At 40.0% G+C, this 23,295-nt stretch overlaps 1 protein-coding gene across 6 annotated transcripts in view; it reads left to right on the top strand.

Annotated features, from left to right (window-relative positions):
- GSK3B (glycogen synthase kinase 3 beta) overlaps positions 1-18,095 on the top strand; it is a 216,446-nt gene extending 198,351 nt beyond the window's left edge. For 4 of the 6 annotated variants that reach the window (XM_006165986.3, XM_027767267.1, XM_006165987.3 and 1 more), the window contains one exon: positions 13,298-13,475. In XM_006165986.3, coding sequence (XP_006166048.1) covers positions 13,298-13,365 — 68 coding nt within the window. In that variant the 3' untranslated portion in view covers positions 13,366-13,475. Of the gene's footprint in view, positions 1-13,250 lie in introns of all 6 variants that reach the window. The other 2 variants (XM_006165983.3, XM_006165985.3) reach the window with 1 other exon arrangement.
- The last annotated feature ends 5,200 nt before the right edge of the window (positions 18,096-23,295 follow it).

Raw genomic sequence — 23,295 nt, forward strand, 5'->3', positions numbered from 1 at the left:
TTCCCTAAGAATGGCAGGGTAGTTCCTGTTCTTGCCTGAGGTAATGCAGGGCTGGTATCCATCATCTTCTCACTGTCCATAGGTAGAGAAAATCCTTCTCTACAGTGTATTTCTCAGTTGGTTTAAGGCAGTTAAAGGTTCTTTCTGTTGCAGGCCCCGGGGGGACATGCAGAGCCCGGAAGGGCCCGCGACGTCCCGCGGTCGGACCGCCAAGTTCATGTTGAATCCTGGATTCAGGAGTGTGAAAAACACTGAGCATGTGTGTGTGTGCATGCCCCAAAGCCCCAAAGTAGAGAGAGTTGGAGGAAAGGAGAGGGTTGCCTTCTCACTTGTCGCCCTCTTTCTGTCTGTCTCTGGTGAGCACACGTGCCCTCTGGAAAATTTAAAATAGTGATTAAAATAAAATGAGTATATGAATATATATATTATATATATATTTATATATGAGTGTGTGTATGTGTATATATATTCATAATTCTGATTTTCTCTGTACCCTCAGTGGATCATTTCATTTACATCATTTGGGAGACTAGTCATCAGGGACATCTCGAATGATAAATCTTATGACATTATAGTTTTACTGATTAGATATGAACCACTTTAGCGATCCTCTAGTCCAGTGTCAAGTCCATGACTTGCGTATGAGATGCGACAGGAAATTTCAGTTACAGTGATTTTATGTCTATTCGTTTATCTTATGGGTAAGGTCCCTTTCGGTGCAGCAGTTCAGCTGTTAAAAAGAAATTTAAAAACCATTGCTTTCAGTTCACTTGTCTTTTACTGAGAAGTACCTTCTGTCCTGTAGTTACACATAGTTAGTAATGGAAGCTCGTTATTGAAAAAATGAGCACATTCCATTTTTGCATCACCCTCTTAGAAAGTTTATTTTTTTTTCACCCTAAAATTTATTCTCTATACCTTCTTCTACTCAATGATCCTACTCTGGAGTTGCACAGAACCAACCAAATCCTTTTGTACAAAAAGACCTTCAAATTTTAATAACTAACATGCCCTTCATACTAAAAATTATTTTAAATTGTGGTCCAGTGGTATTCTAAAGTATCGGGGTGTCCAGTTTTCCGTACAATTGTGTACCATCTGTAACTTTCATAAACATCAGTTTTTTGCCTCTGTTAAAGCAGCTAATAAAATATATATCAAAGAGGTTTTTGTTTTTGTTTTTTCCCTTTACCCAAGTTACTGCAATAAAATAAGTTAAATGGAATTAGGAAAGGCTTCCCTAGTGAATACTCTTTTGGTAATCTCTGAGTGATTGATCACCATTCTTGTTTTCTTAGGTACAAACCAACCTGATAATATTCATAGTATGGAAAACTAAAATTTAGGGAAATTCTGATGCCTAAATCTTTTTTTTTTGAGAGATTTTCACTGTAGGGCGCGTGCGCTCGCCAGGCAGACAGAGAGAGACATAGAGACAGAAAGCGAGAAATCACCCCCCAGGGGAGATGGTCACGCCGCAATCCCTTCTCCTCCATTCTCCTCCCGGGATCTTGGGCACGCAAGCACACGCGCCCGGCGTGAGTTTTAAACCACCGGGTCCGGGACACGAACCGCGGTCGACTACGTGGGAGTCCAGCAACATAGCCATTACGCTAACTGCTGGTTCCCCTGATGCCTAAATCTTAAGAACAATGAATTTCTGTAACTTTAGTTTTGCTTTTTGGACTGTATTCTGGATTTAATCATTTAAAATGTAAAAATTACTGTCCCCTTACTCAGGTTGCATTTTGTGGATTAAAATTTTTCTTATATACTTTCTAGTTTGAAAACTGATAGGTATTAAGTAAAGTCTGTCATTTCACCTGGTCAGGGGGTTTAATTTTTCTTGCTCTTACTTGGAAAAGTTCTTACCATTACCTTATTTAAACCAACTCTGGCCCATTACCACAGGATCACATTGTTATTTTCTGTTCTTAAACTGTCAGTTCATCAGAGAAAACTCTTTGAGTTGGTTCTTTCCCATTTATTTTGCATTGAGATTATATGCAATTGCTTGATCTGAATTTTGGTTTTGATCTTTTTAAATTTCTTGGCAGTTATTAGACCCTTTTTAAAGACTAGCCACAAAATCATACCAATTTGTTCTTTGAACTTTTTGAAATTCATTTTGCTAAAGTCTGGTTCAGATTTAGTTTTGGCCAGTGGCCCCTTTTCTTACTACTACAGTTATTTTTGCATCAGAATTCCTGTCACTTTCTACATCACTAACCAGCTATTTCTAATTGGACAGAATTAAACCCAGAATAATTTATCCCATTGTTTATTTGTTTCTACTGGATTTTTTTTTATTTGTTTGCTTGTTTATTTTCCTTTTTATTCTTGATAAAGCACTTGAATGCTCATGTGAAAGAGAAAGAGGAACACTCTCTACAGGGTCTCAGCACACTGTGGTCACTTTCCTCCAGTCCTCCACAACATCACATCTTGGGCCTGGTGTGTTACAGGCTGACTGAACCAGAGATTCAAACCACAGTCACCATGTGGGATCCAACTTCTTTTAAGCAACATCTTACTTCTGCACCACAGAGCTGACCTCTCTTCCTACTATTTTTGAGAGATAAAATGTTAAACAAATGAAGTCAGTTTATCAGATACTTAACTTTTCTAAAATGAGAGAAAAGTGCCTCATGCATCATCCCCTCCCTAAGTGCAATTTATCCATTTTTAATTCTGTGCCAGTTTTACCATGTGCATTGGGAAAGCCGAATTCAGATTCTGTCTGGTTGTGGAATCTACAGAATATGCCCTCACTGGGATTCCTCTTCTAGACCTTGTCCATTCCGTTTTCTCTTTATCCTAACCCAAATGAATTTTAAATAAGTATACTCTTTATTATTACTATTATTATTAAACTTTATTTTATTTATTTTAATTTGACCAGAGAAGGACAGAGTGAAAGAGAGAGAGTGTGAAAGTGAGACAGCAAGTCTCCAGGTCCATGACTTGAATTGTGGTTGGCTGTGTGGGAGTCCAGCATCCTTAACCACCACACCACCTGCCAGCCCAAAGTGTACTAATTTTTAAACTTTTTTTTTGTAATTCACTATTAGGTACATGTACTCACTGAAGAGAGAGAGAGAGAAGGAAAAAGGGAGAAAGCACCCCCTGGGGGGGTAGCCACACCACAGTCCCTCCCCCCCCCCCTTTTGTTAAGAGATCTTTTTGCTTTAAGGTGCATGGACTCACCAGAGAGACAGAGAGACAGAAAGCAAGAAATCGCTCCCCAGGGGAGAAGGCCATACCGCAATTCCTTCTCCTCTGTTCTCTTCTTGGAATCTTGAGCATGCATGCACACGTACCTGGCATAAGTTTTAAGCTGCCAGGTCCAGGACTCATACCGTGATTGACTGTGGGAGTCCAGCAATGTAAACATTGCACCATTGGCTGGTCCCCTACAATCCCTTTTAAATCATACACACACACACACACAAACACACACAATCTCTCTACATGTATATGTAGAAACATGATTTTTGAGAATGAATGCATATGACTATATAATGGCCAACCAGTATTCTAAGGCTGTCTTATAATTAATTTTTTATTCTTGGACATTTAGATCCAAGTTTTTTTGCTGTTATGAACGTTTTCAAAATACTTTTGCATAAAGTTATGCTTATTCTCTTAAAATAATTTTTACAAGGGAACCAGCAGTTAGTGTAATGGCTATGTCGCTGGACTCCCACGTAGTCGACCACGGTTCGCGTCCCGGACCCGGTGGCTTAAAACTCACGCTGGGCACGTGTGCGTGCGTGCCCAAGATCCCAAGAGGAGAATGGAGAAGAAGGGATTGCGGCGTGACCATCCCCCCTGGGGGGTGATTTCTCGCTTTCTGTCTCTATGTCTCTCTCTGTCTGTCTGGCGAGCGCACACACCCTATAGCGAAAACCTCTCAAAAAATATATATATTTTTACAAGTAGATTTTGAAAGAAGACATGGAGTCAAAAAGTGCAGAAAATTTTAATTTTTTTAATACATACTGTCACATTACATTCCAGAGAGCTTGACCTGGTTCACACTCCCCACTGGCAATGCAAGTACTGTTCCATTTCCCCAGGCAGTGGAGGCTGGGGTGCAGTGTGCATGGATTCATAGATGTTGCCAGCTCGGCAGGAAAATAATGTGTGTGTCTTCTTAGGTACAGCACTGTACCTATTTTCTCCTCCTGGCTCCACATCTGAAATGTGGGCTTCCATTCAGACCACTCCAGCCTGACAAGTTCTCTGATTCTGCTGTATCTACTCCATGTTAGGATTCCAAGTTCTCTCGTTCACTTTTTAAGTCTGTATATAGGTACCTAAAATCAAACCAGGTTAGTCATTTTCACCAGAGCAATGCTGGGCATCATTTCTAGAAAATTAGTTCCTTCTGTGAAAAACATCCTCTCTTCTATTATGTAAACGTCTTACCTGGGCATTTCCTTTTCTCTAAAAGTAATGTAAAATCTTCCTGATTAAGTCAGTAAGTGTCCTGTCAAACATCTTTCCAGTTCCTTAGTTCCTCCTTGCCTACTTTTATTATATGCCTTTCCATATTATTTATCCCTGAAGTAGGATATTTGAACTTTCAGGATAGAAGAAAATGTTATGTGTTCCTTTTCAATTCCCTACCCTGCGCAACCACACCTCTTAATTAAAACATGCTCTGCCCCTTAGCACCTAGGTGACTGAGGCCTCTCTGGTGCAAGCACATCAGACATAAGCAGTGCTGCTGACAGGCCCTCTGGGTATCCTGGTCGGTCAGTTGTCTCAAATAATTTTACAATGACTGAAGCATTTTTGCAATGACTAAAGGCTAAATTAGTGTCTTGTGCTACATCTTTTTTTTTTTCCAAATAATATGAAAATAATTTGGTGATATTTCACTGGACACACAAAATTGTCCAACTAATAGACATAAAGAAAAAAAACGACTCCTCTTTGCAGATGATTCCATTTACTTAATGTTGATTATGATTTCACTTTAAATATAAGCTTGAGATATACTTTGGTTTGCTGTAATGCTTTTGTTTGTTTGTGAAACTTAATAACACTAATTTCCATGGCATAATTTTGTAGAGACATTTTTATTTGTAACAGCTTAAATAGGAACATCCTAAGTTAGTTACAGTCTGCCAAAATTTTATCTTATAAAAGAGTTCACCTGTCACGAACCATTTCTAATTATTAAAGAAAGAGGAGGATATGGCATGAGTAGAAACACACATAAAATGAACTTATTAGAGATTGGGGTAAATAGTAAAGGAAACAGAGAACTAAAAGTATACTTAAAGTTCCCACATATACTTATTAAAATGTAGATAAAACACAAGGAGGCTAATGTGATGTATCTAAAATGTGTTTTGTTTTGTTTTTGAGAGGTTTTTGCTATGGGGCATGTGAGTTCGCCACAGAGACAGAAAGCGAGAAATCACCCCCCAGGGGGGATGGCCATGCCACAATCCCTTCTCCTCCATTCTCTTCTCAGGATCTTGGGCACAATCCCTGCTCCTCCATTCTCCTCTCGGGATCTTGGGCACGCACGCACACGTGCCCAGCATGAGTTTTAAGCCACCGGGTCCGGAACGCGAACCGCGGTCAACTACGTGGAAATCCAGCGACATAGCCGTTACGGTAACTGCTGGTCCCCTAAAATGTGTTTTTACCAATATGCCAATAATAGAAATGTTAAAATCTTAATAATTCTATGACTTTTAAATACTCGAAGCATAATGAAAGCAAATAGAAACAAATCCTAAAGTTTAGCAGTTTGTTTATTTCTTCCATGAGAAACAGAGGGATCACCTCCAACAGGGTCCTCACGCCATAATCCACCCACCCCTAGTCTCAGCTGGCCTGGACTGTGGGCTGCACACCGCCTGATACACTCAGAGAAGTTCAGGACCTTTCCCATGTGGGTCCAGTTGTGTTACCATTGCTCTACCTCCTGGCCCCTAAATTTAAATTTGTATTTAATTTCCTCCTTCCTTCCTTTCTTTTTTTTTAATTTTCCAGAGGACATGTGCACTTGCCAGGCAAGAGGAGAATGAGAAATCACCTCCTATAAGGAATGGTCATGGCACAATCCCTTCTCCATTTCCAACTCCTTTCTGGACTTTGGGCACACATGCACATACACCTAGTGTGATTCTCAAGCCCCTGAGTCCAGGATTTGAATCACAGTCAGCCATATGGATCCAGCCACCTTAACTACCACACCACAGGCAGACCCTGTGTTTCATTTGAATTTTAATTTCAATTTAAGTAGACATACATAACTAGCAGCCACTGTATTGAAAAGTGCAAATAGAACATTTCTGTCATTGCCACTGATCCCGTGAAGATTTCTGTGAATTAAAAGACTTTAACTTTTATAGATCTGTAGTTCAGGAATACCACTTTGTGGTGGTAGAGCCTTTGGGAGTCCACCTCCTGTGTTTTTTCTGTCCTCCCTCCCAACATGTGTCCTTGGCAGACCTTTTAAATGTGACACCTTCCATTCACTCTCCTTCTCACTGCCCATTTGTACATCAAATCAGCCACAGTTGGTACAAGTGATGGTTTTCAGGACTTGCTGACATATTAGATGTGTTCAGTGGGAGTATGGGAAAGAAAAGGACAGTGAGGAATCAAAGTGAGAACTTCGGAGTTTTAGGACCAAAACAGCCAGGTGGGGTGGTTTCCTTACTGTAGAGACAGTCAGGCGTCAGTTCGTAACTCAGTTGGATCATCATTTGCATTTGTGCATAGAAAAACATAGAAAAAAGACTTTTTGAGTTTTCTGACAACCCAGTAAGCAGCTTTTAAGATCTCTGAGAATCCAGGCAAAGCAAAACGAACCAAAACAACTATGAATCCTCTCCTCGAAAAAATGAATGTGTGCATATAAAATTCATTCTGGGGTGCTGGCCCCATAGTGTAGTGTTTAAGTGCTGTGTTCATGGAGCCAGATTCCACAAGGCAGACCTCACATTTTGAATCTCAGCCCCAACACATGAAAAACACACCATGGATGTGGATGCCCCAAATCCTGACAATATGGAGAAATGGAGAAAAATGCATTGCAGCATGACCAAATCCCATTGTGAGGCTCTCTCTCTCCCCCCTCCTTCTTCCCACTTTCTGACAAGTACATGTACCCTCTAACAATTTTTTAAAAAGAAATATATCTAGGACAAAAAAATCACAGCTTTATGGACTCTGTTGGGAACCTAAAACCTCAGGGTTCTACCCTTGCCTTCACTATAAGATTGCCCAAGTTGTTTTAACCCTGGAGTCAGACCAAATAAAATTGGCTTAAGTACATGCACAAATTCCCTTTGCAACATGTGGTACAGAAGAAGCCATGGATCCCTAATGCATCTCAGAAATCAGCAGAAGGCTTTGGTCACTTGCCGTGTGAACCTCACAGAGTATCTCCCATTTTAGCAGCTGATTTTCCCTAGACACGTGATCCAAGAGGACAAGTGGGAATCATGGTGTCTTTCATGCCCTAGTCTTGAATATCATACACCATTATTTCTGCAGTGTCCGATGGGCTACCTAGGTCAGCCTGCTCATCATGAAAAGGGACTATGTTAGGGTATGGCACTACCAGGCGTGAATCAGAGGGGAGGCTACCACAGTGTGAGGATGACCTCATACCTTCCTACTTCCCCTTCTCCTCTCAAGGTTGATTATCCTCTCCGTCTCCTCCCAAGTCTGTCCTTGGTTTGGGGGCAGTTTAATTTTCCCGTAGTAGTATCAGAAAGGTGGTAATGGCCATTTGTTTCTAAGACGTTTTGAAGTCAGTAAAATGCCAATTCTGTAGTTGTCTCTAGAGCACTGTATCTCTGTACACCCCTACAGACTGTTTGAAAATTAGAAAATTAGTAAAGTTACTCTATTATTCTTATCATAAATTAAACCATTCTCTTTTAATGTAGTGACTCTCTTCTAGATAACTGAAATAAGTCTCTAGAAATTACTATGGATTTTGTTAGGGTTAGTTAGGGCTAAATGAAAAATCCCCTTAAATTCTCCTTTCCTTTTACTAGGAAATTTTCTCTGCTGTCCCTTAATACCCACAGGAGTCATCTTTCTCCTTGCTGTGTTCAGTCTGTGTTCCAGTTTCTCACTTGTTAGCTTTATTTTGAGGGCACGTTAATAATCTCTTATGCCTCCTCTCTCCTACTGGCAGTAGGAGGCAGTAACTGTACCTATTTCTTAAGGTTGCTATGAGAGCTACATGAGAAACTTTCAAATAGTTGGTGTATCATGTTCTACCACCATTTGGCCCACTAAACCTGTACTTTAATTTTTCTGTGAGGACCCTCTTCTTTTTTTTTTTGGAGAGGTTTTTGCTATAGGGCACGTACATGCACCAGAGAGACAGGAAGCAAGAAATCCCCCCACCCCCACCCCAGGGAGGATGGCCACACCACAATCCCTTCTCCTCCATTCTCCTCTTGGGATCTTGGACACACACCTGGCATAAGTTTAAGCCACTGGTTCCAGGACTCGAACCACGGTCGACTACATGGGAGTCCAGTGACATAGCCATTACGCTAACTACTGTTCATGTATATCTTTTTTGATGTCTCTTTCACCTTTCTGTTTATTGAATGATTACTCTGTTCCAGGTACTACACAAAGCACTTCATAGTCCTTATTTCATAGTTGAATGGTACTATTACTGTTTAAGGAGAAAATTGAGGGGTAGAAAGTTTAAATAACTTGTTCTAAAATCACACAGCTCTTCAGTTGTCCAGCTAGGCTTCAGCATATACTCAGTGACTAGTGAGAAATGATTTAGGTTTAGAAAGCTGTATCAGTGTGAAACTCAGGTGAGCATTGTAAAAAAACAAGAGGCTGTAAAGTCAATTAATTTTCATAGTTGGATGCCTCTATATCAAGATGATCTTAGCCTTTCCTTTAAACCGTAATACCACGTAGCATTACTTTCACAGGCATGCATGTAAAGGGAAGGGAATGCAAGAAGAAGTAAAATGAATATTGTTTTCCTTATATAGAGACACTATTTAAATGTTCGAGGAGAAAAGTTACAGAAATTGCAGTAAGTGTCCAACTCCAATGGTAATATCTCAGAATTATAAATTAATAAACATTTTCATTAAGGAAAGCCCATATTAATTCAGACTTAATGAAGTAAACGGTCGACTACATGGGAGTCCAGTGACATAGCCATTACGCTAACTACTGTTCATGTATATCTTTTTTGATGTCTCTTTCACCTTTCTGTTTATTGAATGATTACTCTGTTCCAGGTACTACACAAAGCACTTCATAGTCCTTATTTCATAGTTGAATGGTACTATTACTGTTTAAGGAGAAAATTGAGGGGTAGAAAGTTTAAATAACTTGTTCTAAAATCACACAGCTCTTCAGTTGTCCAGCTAGGCTTCAGCATATACTCAGTGACTAGTGAGAAATGATTTAGGTTTAGAAAGCTGTATCAGTGTGAAACTCAGGTGAGCATTGTAAAAAAACAAGAGGCTGTAAAGTCAATTAATTTTCATAGTTGGATGCCTCTATATCAAGATGATCTTAGCCTTTCCTTTAAACCGTAATACCACGTAGCATTACTTTCACAGGCATGCATGTAAAGGGAAGGGAATGCAAGAAGAAGTAAAATGAATATTGTTTTCCTTATATAGAGACACTATTTAAATGTTCGAGGAGAAAAGTTACAGAAATTGCAGTAAGTGTCCAACTCCAATGGTAATATCTCAGAATTATAAATTAATAAACATTTTCATTAAGGAAAGCCCATATTAATTCAGACTTAATGAAGTAAGATAAATTTATAGAATAACTGGGAGTAAATTAAACATGTATCAATACTTGGTAACCTGTGTTGTGTTGTTTCCGGGTTGTTCTTTACATCATTCCTTCTCAGCCACCTCTTGGTCTCTAGTTCCTGCTTTACCCGGCCAGAGGATCAGTGCGTCTGACCCTCTATGACTGGATTAAAGAGTTTAGGGTTACAGTTTTGTTTAGTCAGTAAGCCAGGTGGTCTGTTGAACCTACTATTTAGTATAGAGGTTGTAGGAATTCGTGTGTGTGTGTGTGTGTGTGTGTGTGTGTGTGTGTTTTGGGTTTTATGTCCCCCCCCCCCCCGCATACTTTCTCTCCCTTTGGAAAAAAAAGGATTCTTTTTCAGCCAGAGCATGTGTACTTCAATTTTAAGTAGAACTCATTGCACCGGGCAAAGTTTTTATGGGTTTGGTTTTTTGTTTTTGTTGTTGTTGTTGTTTTGGATGCAAAATAGAATTCAAATAAGAGTTTATTTTCCATGAACCTTTTTTTTTTAATATAATTTCTTATTCACATTTAATTGTTGTACAGCTCTATAGCACACAATATGGTTTTTCAGGGTACACATGCAGTATGTGACAAATCAAGTATCTTAACATATATATCGTTTTCACACATTGATCGTTTACATTCTTAAGTCCATGAGTGTTTCTTCCCTGAGCCCCTTTCACTCATCCTTTTCATTCCACCCTTTCCCCTACAGCCTCTAGAATCTACACTTGTCTTTCCCAGCGTTGTATCTTTGCCTTACTGTACTTTTTTTTTATCTTCTAAGGAAAAGGCCTTTTGTTTGTTTTTGTTGTTATTTTAATGAGTGGTTATAGTGCTATGACTTCAGATATCATAAATATTTGTAGCCAAATTAATTAGGTATTATATTTTTACTCATTAAGAGATTTGGGAAAAAAAATCGGAGAAAGATATGAAATCATTAAATTACTAGTCCAAGAAGCTTGAATGTCTGTGTCAATTTTATTATTCCTAAAGTCTATATGCTTGCCTAAAATGCTAGTACTTTTTTATTATTATCATACAAGCAAGCTTTGAGTTTATCCAAGGAAGGGGAGATTAGTTCCAGCCATGTCATAAGCTCACAGACTGTAGAGAAAGAACCTGCAAATTGGAGCTGAGTAGAATTTTGCCAAAGAGCAAATTAATGTAAATGGGCTAGCAGCCTGTAGGTGCGGTATTTCCTCACTGAGCCTTGCCTGGTGCCAGCCAGTGCAGTTAATGACCTCCATCGCCGTTGGTGCGGATGTGCTGGTGTGCGTGCTCATGCTGGTATACGTGTTGATGCAGCGGTCCAGTAGAGACACTCCCGGTGATGGGTACCTCCCTCCAGTCCTGGGAAGACCAGAATAACAGTGAAAATGAGTGAGATACTGTGGATGATGCTCATGCATTGGCTCTAGGTGTCATCCAGAACATAGGAATAGAATAAGCATAGATTTGTGAGGAGCATTACAGTTCTTAAGTAGCTCGATGGTCTCCCAGGCTTTCTCTGGGATGTTGCTTTTAATGCAGCCTGTGCTTGAATCATGAAAATGAATTTTTTCCTGAGAAAGGCTTGATGGAATCTATTTTCTAGACAGAAATTGATGAGAGGCTATTGATGCACAGAATTTGGAAGATTACTGAGAGAAAAACTCCCTATAAGCAGAACATGTCTAAGAAAGGCTAGCAGTCGTGACTAAAGTATTAGACACAAAGTCTCACGAATTATTGGAAAAGGCTTTAGAGAATAGGTTCTACATAGGTGTCCTATACCCTGTCCTGCCACCTGGTCGTGTGCCTTACTGAGGAGTTAATACGACTCCCTGACATGGGTAATATGAACCTAATGCATGGACTCTGGCACCAAATGTCTTCACTTAGGTACATGACAACAAGATCAGAAGCAGTCATAGATGTTATAAAGGAAATTAAATTAATTAAAAACACCATTCCATTAAAAGATATTCATACTTTTTCACCCTAAAGTCAAGTTAAATTTATATAAGGATAAAGAGAATAAAGAATAATGATAATCTGAAAAAAATGATGAAAAGCTATTTGATGATGATGATGATGTGGATAATAATGTCTTTGTCTTGACTGATATGCATGGTAATCGTGCTAGAAAAAGAAATGTAATACACCATAGAGATATATGCGATTAAATATATTAAAATGATGATAGTATTAAAATTAAATTTAAAAAATCTTAAAAAGTAAAAATGTATATAAGGGAAGATTGTTTTGTGGGCAGGAAATGAAAAATTTAGAAAGTAAGCTTAGTTTTCATAGCATGGCTATAGAAATGATAACTGAACAGCTAATCCTTTGTATGTGTTCTGCTTATCCTTGGGTCTTTTATGTTTTGATCCAGTTAAACTCAGAGTAGAAAGATCAGGATCAGATGTTGCATTCAATCAGGACACTGGGTACTCATCACAGTACTTGGGAGATCTACATCTCCCTTCAGGCCTACAGAAACAAAAACTTACGGTATACTCTTTAGTGTTGCCAGCCTTTGACATCCAAGAGCAATATGACTCCTAGGGGAATGGATCTTGGAAGTTGCCCATTCCAGTGAAGCCAGCCCCCTTACTCAGGTTAACATGAAATTTAGGGACAAAAGTTGGCCAACAGGACATTCCCACCACTGTGTGTGATGACAAGGATCAACCTGATTGGCCACTGAAACAGCAGTCTACTGCCTGCCCAGGACAGAGGGCCATAGTGGACATGATTAGGTGCCCAGTTAAACATTAACAGATGCTCTGAAATTATAATGAACCTTTAAAAGGACCGTAAAATGGCTGCAGTGTTCAAAGGATGAAGGGGATAGGGGTTAGTTGAGAAGTTGTATGTATTTCCAAAGAATTAAGCAAAAGTTAACCTCTTCGTCCCAAGATTTTTGACTAGAAAGATGTTTTCTCGAATTGAACAAGTGAATTGGTACTGCAGTCCCCAGTTCTTCGCTGGTTGTCAGTCTTGCAGCTCTGTGAATAACGAAGAGTGACTAGATCTAGGGGAAAAGCAGCTGAGCACAAGTGCAGTTACTTCCACCTGTCAGCACTGGCCCACTTCACTTCCACTGCTTCCATCCGGTCACCCACCTCAGCAGATGGCATAGCATCACATGGTTCAGAATTCTTAGCAGGTTTTCCCAGCTGTGCACTGTTCATTTATTTTTCAAGTGAGCTAGGCTCCCCCTGAGCAGTCATGTACTGTTCATCCCACTGTAGCAAGAACTTTAAGAGAAACGGTCTCTGGCTCCGCGTTTCTGTAACATATTTGAAGACACTGTCTTCCCTCTACCAGAACCATACCTAGGCAGGAATTTAGCTCCAAGCAGAAAGGAATTCAGATTTCATAGTATTAGCCATATTTAAAGCAGCATTCCAGATAATGACAGTCTGTATCTGCAGCAATGTGCTTGTTTTCTCTAGGGTGTTACAGCATCGCTCATGCTCTCTCTGGGGATTTTGGATTGCAGATGCTAATGCTGGAGATCGTGGGCAGACCAACAATGCCGCTTCTGCATCAGCTTCCAATTCCACCTGAAAAGCCCCGAGCAGCCAGCTGCACAGGAGAAACCACCGGTTACTTGAGTGTCGCTCAGCAACACTGGTCACGTTTGGAAAGAAAATTAAAAAGAGAAAAAAGAAACAAAACCTGTTCATTTTAGTGTTCAATTTTTTTATTATTGTTGTTGTTCTTATTTAACCTTGTAAAATATCTATAAATACAAACCAATTTCATTGTATTCTCACTTCGAGGGAGACCCAGGGGGTGGGAGGGGTTGTGGGGAGGGGGAAAGCGGAGCACTAAAACACACAATCTCTCTCCCACGACAATCTTTTTTTATCAAAAGTCTGCTGTTGTATACTTAAAAACAGGATTCCTGCCTCATGCCCCTTCCACAAAAGAAGAAAACCTTGTTCTGTGCTGAAGTTTTAATTTGAACTTTGTTTTCTTTTAAAGTCTAGTGTCAGACTTTGATATAATGCACAGCTTGAAATTGGTTGGGAGCTTAGCAGGTATAACTCAATGGGGACTTAAATGTCACTTGTAAAATTAATCCATATCCTTGGGTATTTGAAGACTTGCCTTTGGCATGTTGGTGGCAGATGTGGCAGACCAAAAAAAAGAAGTGTATCACCCGTAACCCAGAGAAGTCAGTAAAGTCTGGGAACTGTAAGAGGAAGATTCTTAATTGACATGTTAAGGTTTCATTAGGTCTTGCTCTTAAATCAGTGCTAGTGGCAAAGGAGCCCGTGTGGGAGGCTGCCAGGAGGAGCAGCAGGCAGAGCTGCGGCATGTGCACCACGGTAGATCTGTGTTTGCCTGACCAAAAGTTCTCTGCAAATCTTAGTACAATTTAAGGTAGCGACCTAGGAGGAGACTGCGAAGTGTTGAGCAGGACACTCTGGCTGTGAAGGTCGAAGGCCAGAGAGCCGAGAGGAAGGGGACAGGCCGGGGGCACATCTGACCACTGTGAATGAATTTGTCCAGCAGTTTTTTCTAAAATCGCTTCCCTTGGAAAGATACACTTGAGAGGACATTATAGTTAAATAATGTGAACTGTAGCCGTCTACTGGTTTGTTTTTTATGTTTTGTAATTGAAAATTGAGCTTGTAGAAATTGCCACATTCTTACATGTAGTTCTGATTTTAAATCCAAATCTAGAATCTGTATTTAATTTCAGCTTTTTAAAAATTCATGCTTTTTACATTTATTTATTGATGCATGTCAGATAAACCATTATGATTTTAGATGGCAGGAATATTAAAAACTACACATCGATATAAACAGCCACTTGTACCTGCTGACTTTTTAGGAAAGCCGATTATATAAATGTGTGTATATATGTCATATATACATATATTCAATACTGCCTTTTTTCTTTCTTCCTTTTTTTTTTTGGCCTAGAGTATCAAAATTGACTGGTTGAAGCATGAGAAGAATGTTCCCCCTACATCCAGTTAAGAGTTCTCGTTTCTGTTTTCTTTGTGTATCAGTGAATGGTGTAAGACTCAGTCTCTGTTCTGAAGAAAAAGCAATATTCCTTGGAAAACAAGGAGGATTGAAGGGTTATGTTTGGAGTGAGGAAATAGATTCTTACAACTAGTTTGTTTTATACTGTAAGGTTGGTATCTGTGTGGGCCTTATATACTCTAAAATGAAACTTAGTCACCTTGGTGCTTATGGGCCATTACTTGACCTATGAATCTTTAAGGCACAATCAGTTGTACTTTACATTTAAAGATCACGTGAGTGATGGCCGCCTTTCCCTCCTATCCGCTCCTTGTCCACACACCATCTAAGGTTAGCTGATAACGTGTAGGGCGGCAGAGCTGAGCCCTAGGTTGTGTGCAGCCTCCCTTCATTCTCCTCATTGCCACCTTGGGCCATGGTAGGGGTCTCGCCCTCCTGGTGGTTTGGAAGTGGAGTCTCTCGGCAGCCCTCACACAGGCCCCTAGTACCTTGTTCTGCTTCTCAACTGTGTGCGAGGCTCTCCGCGTCGCACTGCCTGCTGAAGTGAACCAGTACCCAGAAAGACGACCGTGAGCCATCTTCGTTTTCATTCACTGTTCAACTAAGCGCTTAGGCTACAAAAGGGGTTTCTCCAACCTCTGGTTATAGCAGAGTTCATGAGAAAGGAAGCGTGCTCAGTCAAACCAAATCAAACCAATTGGGTTTTGCATTTTGAGAGATGATGAAGATTCGAAAGAAATCTGAAATCAAAGTATTTGGCAGCATAATTCCTTAAAGGGAATGGCTTTAATAGACCATTTTCAGGAAGGATTTATGAAGAATCTGAACAGGCAGGTCTATGACAGAGCCGTGGACCTACTTTCAGATCAGACTGCCCAGCCAAACATTTAGATACAGACACTGCTCTGGACTTGGTATACTTGCTAGAGTCCATAAAAATCAGTGCTTGTTTTAGGAAACGACCCCCCCCCAGGAAAAAAAGGGGTAAGAAAAGAAGAAAAGTTAGATGCTTTTCTTTCATTTCAGTGTGTGTGTGCGTGTGTGTGTGTGCGCGTGTGTGTGCACGCGTGCATGTGTGCGTGTGTAGGCTGAGGTGCATGATTTTTCTTTCTCAAAGATCATGGCAGGATCACAGAACTCTTTTATACAAGTGAGATCCAGGTCTCTGAATATCTTTTTGTAAATAATAATAATAATAATAAAAAGCTCCTCACCAAATTCAAGCCTGTACATTATATTTTCTTTCAATGTTTTTAAATTTAAGTTTTATTGTTTTGTATGTAAATATGTGGACCCAGGAACTGTTATTAATGAGCAAAAAGTTACTGTTCAGGGCAGTGATTCTGTTTAATATAATCAGACAAAATGTAGACGAGCTTTTTAAAGCCATATAGTTTTAACTCTGTACAGTAGGTACCGGCCTGTATTATTGTAACAATAACTCTAGCAATGTATAGTGTATCTATATAGTTTGGAGTGCCTTCGCTTCCATGTGTTCGGTTTTTTGTTTGTTTTCATTTTTTCAGTTTGAATTGGTTTCCTTTATCCATGTCTCCCTGTCCATCTCCTTTCCTTTCGAAATAACAACTTACTCATAACGATATCTTTGTCCCTTCCACAGTTAAGTTTCAATGATACCATGCTCAGGAGTGGGAAGAGGAAACCATGCCCATAATCTCATTTCATTCGAGCCCTGCCTTTGTTTTACTTCTGAACATGTGTCTCCTCCTCAGTAGCAGTGACGGGTTTCATTTCATGCTTAGTCCCTTCAGGGACTTAGTGTAGCACCCAGGAGCCCTAGAGCTGGAGGAAATCAAATAGATTAGATTTTGCTCGTCTCTTCCACAAGCCCTAACCATGGGTCTTACAGCAGATTCGGGGAGCCTTCCATGTTCTCTCTCTCCTTACCTACTTCCCTCCCAGATGAGAGAGAGAATTGGTTTTTTATAAATCGAAGTTTCTAGTAGTATCGGGTTTTGATACGTCAGTGGTCTAAAATGCTGTAGTGCAATTACTAGCAGTTACTGCACGGGTGCTGCCGTGCTGATAGAGGGCTGTTGTTTTAACAAGGGAACTCTTAGCCCATTCCCTCCCTCCTGCCATCGCTATCTACCCCTGTTCAATGAAATGTCATTTCATGTTTTTAAACCAGTTCAGTTCTTACTGTGTGCCCAACATGAAGGCTTTTTGTGAATGAAAAAAAAAAAAGTATTTGTTTTGCCTCCAACTACTCCATCTAAGATGTCTTGAATAGAAGGAAAAACAAACTACCAAACCAAAGGTTGCTATTTTTGAAACATCATTTGTTCATTCCAGCGAGGCAGAAGACTGCACCTTTTTTTCCAGTGACGTGTCGTTTTCAGAAGTCCTCTTAATTTTTAGACACATCTTTTGGGTTTGTGTTTTAGTGAAGTATGCCTAACCAGCCATCTTGTCTGCATCAATGCAAAGGTTTCTGAGAGGACTGTTGTATTCTTCATCCCTGTGGATAAAAGACACTGGCATTTCATTTATTTTTCCCTTTCCTTTTTAAAGGATTTAACTTTGGAATCTTCCAAAGAAAGGTTGGCCAATGCCAGATCCCCAGGAGTTTGGGGTTTTTTTTTTCTTTCTTTTAAACCAAAATTGTATCTGATTCCTGTTGCTCACGTTTGTTGGTGTCAGTGAGCATCTGATCACAGAGCCACTTTTCTCTCACATAGAAAAGTAAACCAAGCATGCTTTACAAACAATCTGTTTCTGGTAGAAACCTGAGCCACTGAAAACAAGAAAGACAACTAGAAGCACAGTAGAGTCCCAGCCATAGGTCTAGCTTTGAGAGGCTTTGAAAGTAATCCTGGGGGTTGGATTATTTTCACAAGGGTTACGCCGTTTTATTCAAGTTTCTCGCTCCGTTTTGCACCTCTGCAATAAAAGCAAAATGACAACCAGTACATAAGGGGTTAGCTTGACAAAGTAGACTTCCTTGTGTTCATTTTAAGTATTTTTTTTCTTACTATATCTGTCTACAGGCAGATACAGATAGATGTATGAAAATGTGCTTGCCTGTAAAATTTGCATTTATAAATGTGTTGCCGATGGATCACTTGGGCCTGTACACATACCAATTAGCGTGACCACTTCCATCTTAAAAACAAATCTAAAAAGCAAAATTTATTATTATTATTATATATATATATATATAAAGGACTGTGGGTTGTATACAAGCTATTGCAAACACTTGTGCAAATCTGTCTTGATATAAAGGAAAAACAAAATCTGTATAACATTATTACTACTTGAATGCCTCTGTGACTGATTTTTTTTTCATTTTAAATATAAACTTTTTTGTGAAAAGTATGCTCAATGTTTTTTTTTTTTTTTTCCCTTTCCCCCATTCCCTTGTAAATACATTTCGTTCTATGTGACTTGGTTTGGAAATAGTTAACTGGTACTGTAATTTGCATTAAATAAAAAGTAGGTTAGCCTGGAAATGAAATTAAAATTCACAAGTGTGTGGTCTTTATTTCAGTCCCCAGCCCTCCTTCACCCTACCTGTTTTGCCACTGCAATAAGTAGTCACATAACCATCTCTGTTCCTCCAGTTAGGGAAAACGAATCTTTGTTATAAAAATCAAGATATGAACACCACGTCTCATCTTTCAAATGATCTTATTCCATTGGATAGTCCCAAGAAGTGCAGCTTCCATCTTGGAAACCTTTGGATTTGAAGTAGAGGAAGATTTGCAGACACTGCTCTGAAAAGAAAATCATCCCTGAAAGGGACAATTTTTAAAACGTGTATAAGCTGCTGTCTTTGGTTACTGTGTTCATGATTTGGTGTAGCTGTATTTTCTTTTTAACTTTCATCCTACTAGCCATGGTCTTCGGGGGTCTCTGTAAAACATGAACACCACAAACAGTGGGGCTGTACCTCCCAGGTAACCAACACAAGCTGTGTTTGAGTCTGCTCATTTCCAGTACTGGACGATGTATGTAAACTTGTTATGTCTCTTAGTGCAAAAAGAAACATCATTTTTTTAGGGCTGGCTCACTCTGTCAGGCCTAATTGAAAGGCTAGATATAAGGTCATGTGACTGCTGCTTCAATAAAAACAAATTTATATTCGATAAAGTCTGGTCCTCCTTATTTACTGTGGTGGTAGGGTTGGCTAGTTCTAACATTTGTAAAATAGTTAAATACATTTACCTGGGGGAGTGTTGGGTGGGAGGCGGGTTGGATCAGTGAAAACACAGAAGATATTACTTGTGGGGTGGCCTGGTGGCAGCAAAGTCCATTTGTTGGGCTTCGTTGCTTTCTTGTTTAGGTCCAGATTTCATTTTTTGAATTAGGATTGAGTTAAGACAATGCTAAGTGTCCTGCAAGATACCCTTTTTCACGTAAAATCCTAAAAGTCGACCAGTGGGACCAGCAGATGGCATAATGGTTACATCGCTGGACTCCCACATCGTCAACCGCAGTTTTAGTCCCAGACCCAGTGGCTTAAAATTCAGCTGGGTGCTTGTGCGTGGTGCCCAAACTCCCAAGAGGAGAACGGAGAAGTTGCTGTGTGGTCATCCCCCCTGGGGGCTGATTTCTTGCTTTCTGTCTTTGTCTCTCCAGTGAGTGCACACACCCTATAGCAAAAATCTCTCTTAAACTAAAAGACAACCTGTTTAGCTGCTAAGTCCTTCCAGAGAATACCAGCCAAATAGACCTTTGGAGTCATGTTTCAGGAGAGCTTTGATAATGGATGCCATTTTGGAAGGTGTTCTCAAAAGAGAATGAAGAGAGATTAGGCTGCAGGTCCTCATGGAGAAGCTTCTGATGGGGAGTGAACAAAAGCGATGGGGGGGGTCAGCCATTTCTCAGGTGAAGGGACATCTCACTCCATCAGCACCCTCAGATCTAGGAGAGCTGTCGGTCACAGGGAAGTGACACGCAAGAGCAGTGACCTGCCCTGAGGGTGACACGGCGGGGCTCAAAGGTGTCTGGAGCTAGGAAGGCATAACCAGTATTTCTCTTCTCCAGAGAGATGGCCTTCCCACAGGGTTTGTTGTTGATGGCAAGACTAATGAAGCTCTGAGGGAGGAGTCAGAAAGCATATGCAGTAACTGAGAGCGTTCACCCCAAGCTTTGGAGATGACTCTCCCCTGACTGAGCCAGGACCTAGAAAAACAACAGTGGCTAGAGGTCCCTAGAAACTGATGGGAAGGAAGGGGAGTAAGAGGGACTCCTAATTTTGAAAGGACAGTTGAATCTGGCTCCTAGTGCCATAAACTTGAGACCCACAAGCTGCTGAAAGGAAGGACCCAGTGTGAGCCCTCTGGTGTATGTAACCTTGGCTCTACTCCTGGGGTTCACTAATCCATGTAAGTCACGCTCAGTCTTTAGGGAACTGCTTGAGTGTTTTTAAAATTAACATTAGGAGGTGGAAATTCAGTCTACGTCCCTTCTTGATCTCACCTTAACCTTGCTTTATGATAAGCCTATATGTAAGTTCCAGGCTCTGGAAAAAAGAGCACACTGAAAATCATTTCCGGAGGAAAGAGCCACATATGATTTATAGATACATTAGTATGGACTTTATATTTCCAAGTTAGTATGTATATTTCTAATTATAAATGAGTTTGAACTTAGACAAAAGACATAGAAGGAAAAGCTGTATTCACTGACTTTGGAGACAGGAGTTCTTTTTCCCTTTTTCTTCTCTAATGACAAGTACTCATTGATCCCGAAAAGGAAGTAAATCTGGGAGGAAGGCAGGGAATAGGTTTACTGGCTTTGATTTTCTTTTCTTAAGAATGATTTATTTGGGGCCAGCCGATGGCACAGCAGTTACATCACTAGACTCCTACATGGCTGACTGCAGTTCAAGTCCTAGATCCAGTAGCTTGAAACTCACACCGGGTGCATATGCATGCGTGCCCAAGATTCCAGGAGGAAAATGAAGAGATTATGACCTAGCCATCCTCCGGGGGGGTGGGGTGGGGTGACTTCTCGTCTTTCCCTCTCACTGTCTCTGTCTCTCTGGCAAGCACACATGCTATAAGGCAAAAAACTCTTAAAAATTATTTTTAGTATGTATTGCTATTGAATTATAAATAGTATGTATTACTATTATTGCTCTAGGACACACACACTCACCAGAGACAGAAAGAGAAAGTGAGAAAGCAAGTTCCCAGGTCCAGGACTCGAACTGCAGTCAGCCATGTGGGAGTCCAGCATCTTTTTTTTTTCCACTTTATTTATTTGCATTCATTCACTGTACATCATTACAGCATACAAAATGAGATTTTCCATGCAGAGTATACTGTATATTGTCTCAATCAAGCACATCAACAAACATGTTATTCTTAGCAAATGATCTTCCATTTCTTGCTTTCTGTATGTTTTGCTTTTTTTCCCCCATCCTTGGTTCCCTCTCTCTTACCCTCTGCCACCTCCTGTTCTCCTCCCACACTGTCTCTGGTATCTATGTTTGCTTTCTATACCATTTTCCCCCCACATTTTATTGAATCACCAAAGACCCTAATCAATCCAAATACCCTCCTAGCAAACACAGGTGACACACACATTTCCATGAACACAAGTCTGACTTTACGAATCCTATAAAGTAGCACCTAACTGGGGCTACATATCCTACTGCAGTCATTGAATAGATATATATTTTTTTCCTGAAACTTTTTTTTGTAACTCTATTTACATTCCTTCCCTAAGCATCATCACAGTACACAAAATGCGATCTCCCATCCAGTACACACTGCATAGTGACTCAGTCATGCACATTACAAAAAAAATTCCAATTCTAGTTCCTAGAATTATTTCCACCCCTCTTTCTGACCCTCTGTCCCTTCCCACCCTCCTCTCACACCACCTCCAGTGTCCAAAATTGTCCTCCATTCCCTTCCCACCCACATTGCATTGATCACACTATTTCCTACATAACCTAACTACTTTCAAAGGTGAGTTCACTCGTTACTACTAAGAAAACCAGTTTTAACTTAAATCAAAGAACCGCCAAGGAACTTTGCTTAAAGCCAGGAAACAGGTTAGGATTCTGTTCAAATGGTAGGTGCATGAACCTATCAGTCTCATATACTTTTATCTTCTGTTCTGGTTCAATTTTCCTGATTAAATTCTGGGATATAGTATTCAACTCCAGACTTGTCCCTATGATTAAGTTAGCTACTTTCTCAGTTTTTGGACTCTTATTTCCATGTATCTGCGTTTAGTTTTCCTGATACAGCACATCCTTGAGAACTTCTTGGAGGTCTGGTCTGGTGCTGGTAAATTCTTTCAGGTTTTGTTTATCTGAGAATGTTCTTGTCTTTTCTTCCCACCTGAAAGATAATCTTGCCGGATACAGTATTCTTGGCTGAAACTGCTTCTCTCTTAACACTTGGAATATATTTTCCCATTCTCTCCTCGCTTTTATTGTTTCTGATGAGAGATCTGCTGTTAGCCTGATGGGATGTCCTTTGTAGGTAACTTGATGTTTTTCTCTTGCTAATCTTAGTATCTTGTCTTTGTCTGCAGTTTTGGTCAACCTGGCTATAATGTGTCTTGGAGAAGATCTTCTAGGGTTGATTCTATTTGGGGTCCGTTGTATTTCCTGGGACTGGATCTTTGAATGCCTCTCTAGGTTTGGAAAGTTTTCTTGCAGGATTTCCTGGAATAGATTATCAATGCCCTTATGGGTTTCCTCACCTTCTGGAATGCCAATTATCCGGATATTTGGACGTTTGATGGTATCCAGTACTTCTCGCATATTATTCTCAAATTTTTGTGCCATTTTCTCAGCCTTCATGGTGGATTTTTCTAGGCCAGCCATTTTCTCCTCTACATCTGAGATTCTATTTTCTGAATGATCTAGTCTGCTTTTAATGCTTTCCAGGGAGATTTTGACTTCTTGTATTATAGACTTCATCTCTAGCAGTTCGGTTTGAGTCTTTTGTAAAGTGTGTAATTCCACTTTTAGATCTTGCAGGAATTTCCTCATCTCTTGGAACTCGTCAATCTCTTTCTCCTTTCTCTTTAGTAGTTCATTATCTCTCTTCTCTTCCATCTCTGTTAGCTTAGACATTATGAATGATCTGAATTCCTTATCAGACATTTCCATGATTTTCACCGAACTGCTTGTGGATGAAGAGTTACTCTTTTCCCTAGGAGGAGAGGTATTTTCTTGTTTTCCCATGTTTCTCGTGATCCGGCGGTGATTTCTTGTCATCTGATGAATGTTGTGTTTTCTTTCAAATTCTGGAGGTTCAGCCTTAATGTTAAGGAGCAAGCAGACAGAGGTGATCCAGAATCTCTTTGCTGTTCTATTGTGCTTGCTGGTGCAGCAGATTCAGAAGATAGTGGGGAATATTTCAACCCTATTAGTATTTGAATGTTTAGCTACAGTGATCTTAGATCTGTCTAAAAACACACTGAAAGGATATTGGAGAGTGAAGAGACAAGAAAAAAGAAAACGAGACAGAGAAAAACAACAAAAAAAGAAAAAAAAATCAAAAA

Source organism: Tupaia chinensis, unplaced genomic scaffold, assembly GCF_000334495.1.
Source record: "Tupaia chinensis unplaced genomic scaffold, TupChi_1.0 Scaffold144135_1, whole genome shotgun sequence".
Lineage (NCBI taxonomy): Eukaryota > Metazoa > Chordata > Mammalia > Scandentia > Tupaiidae > Tupaia > Tupaia belangeri.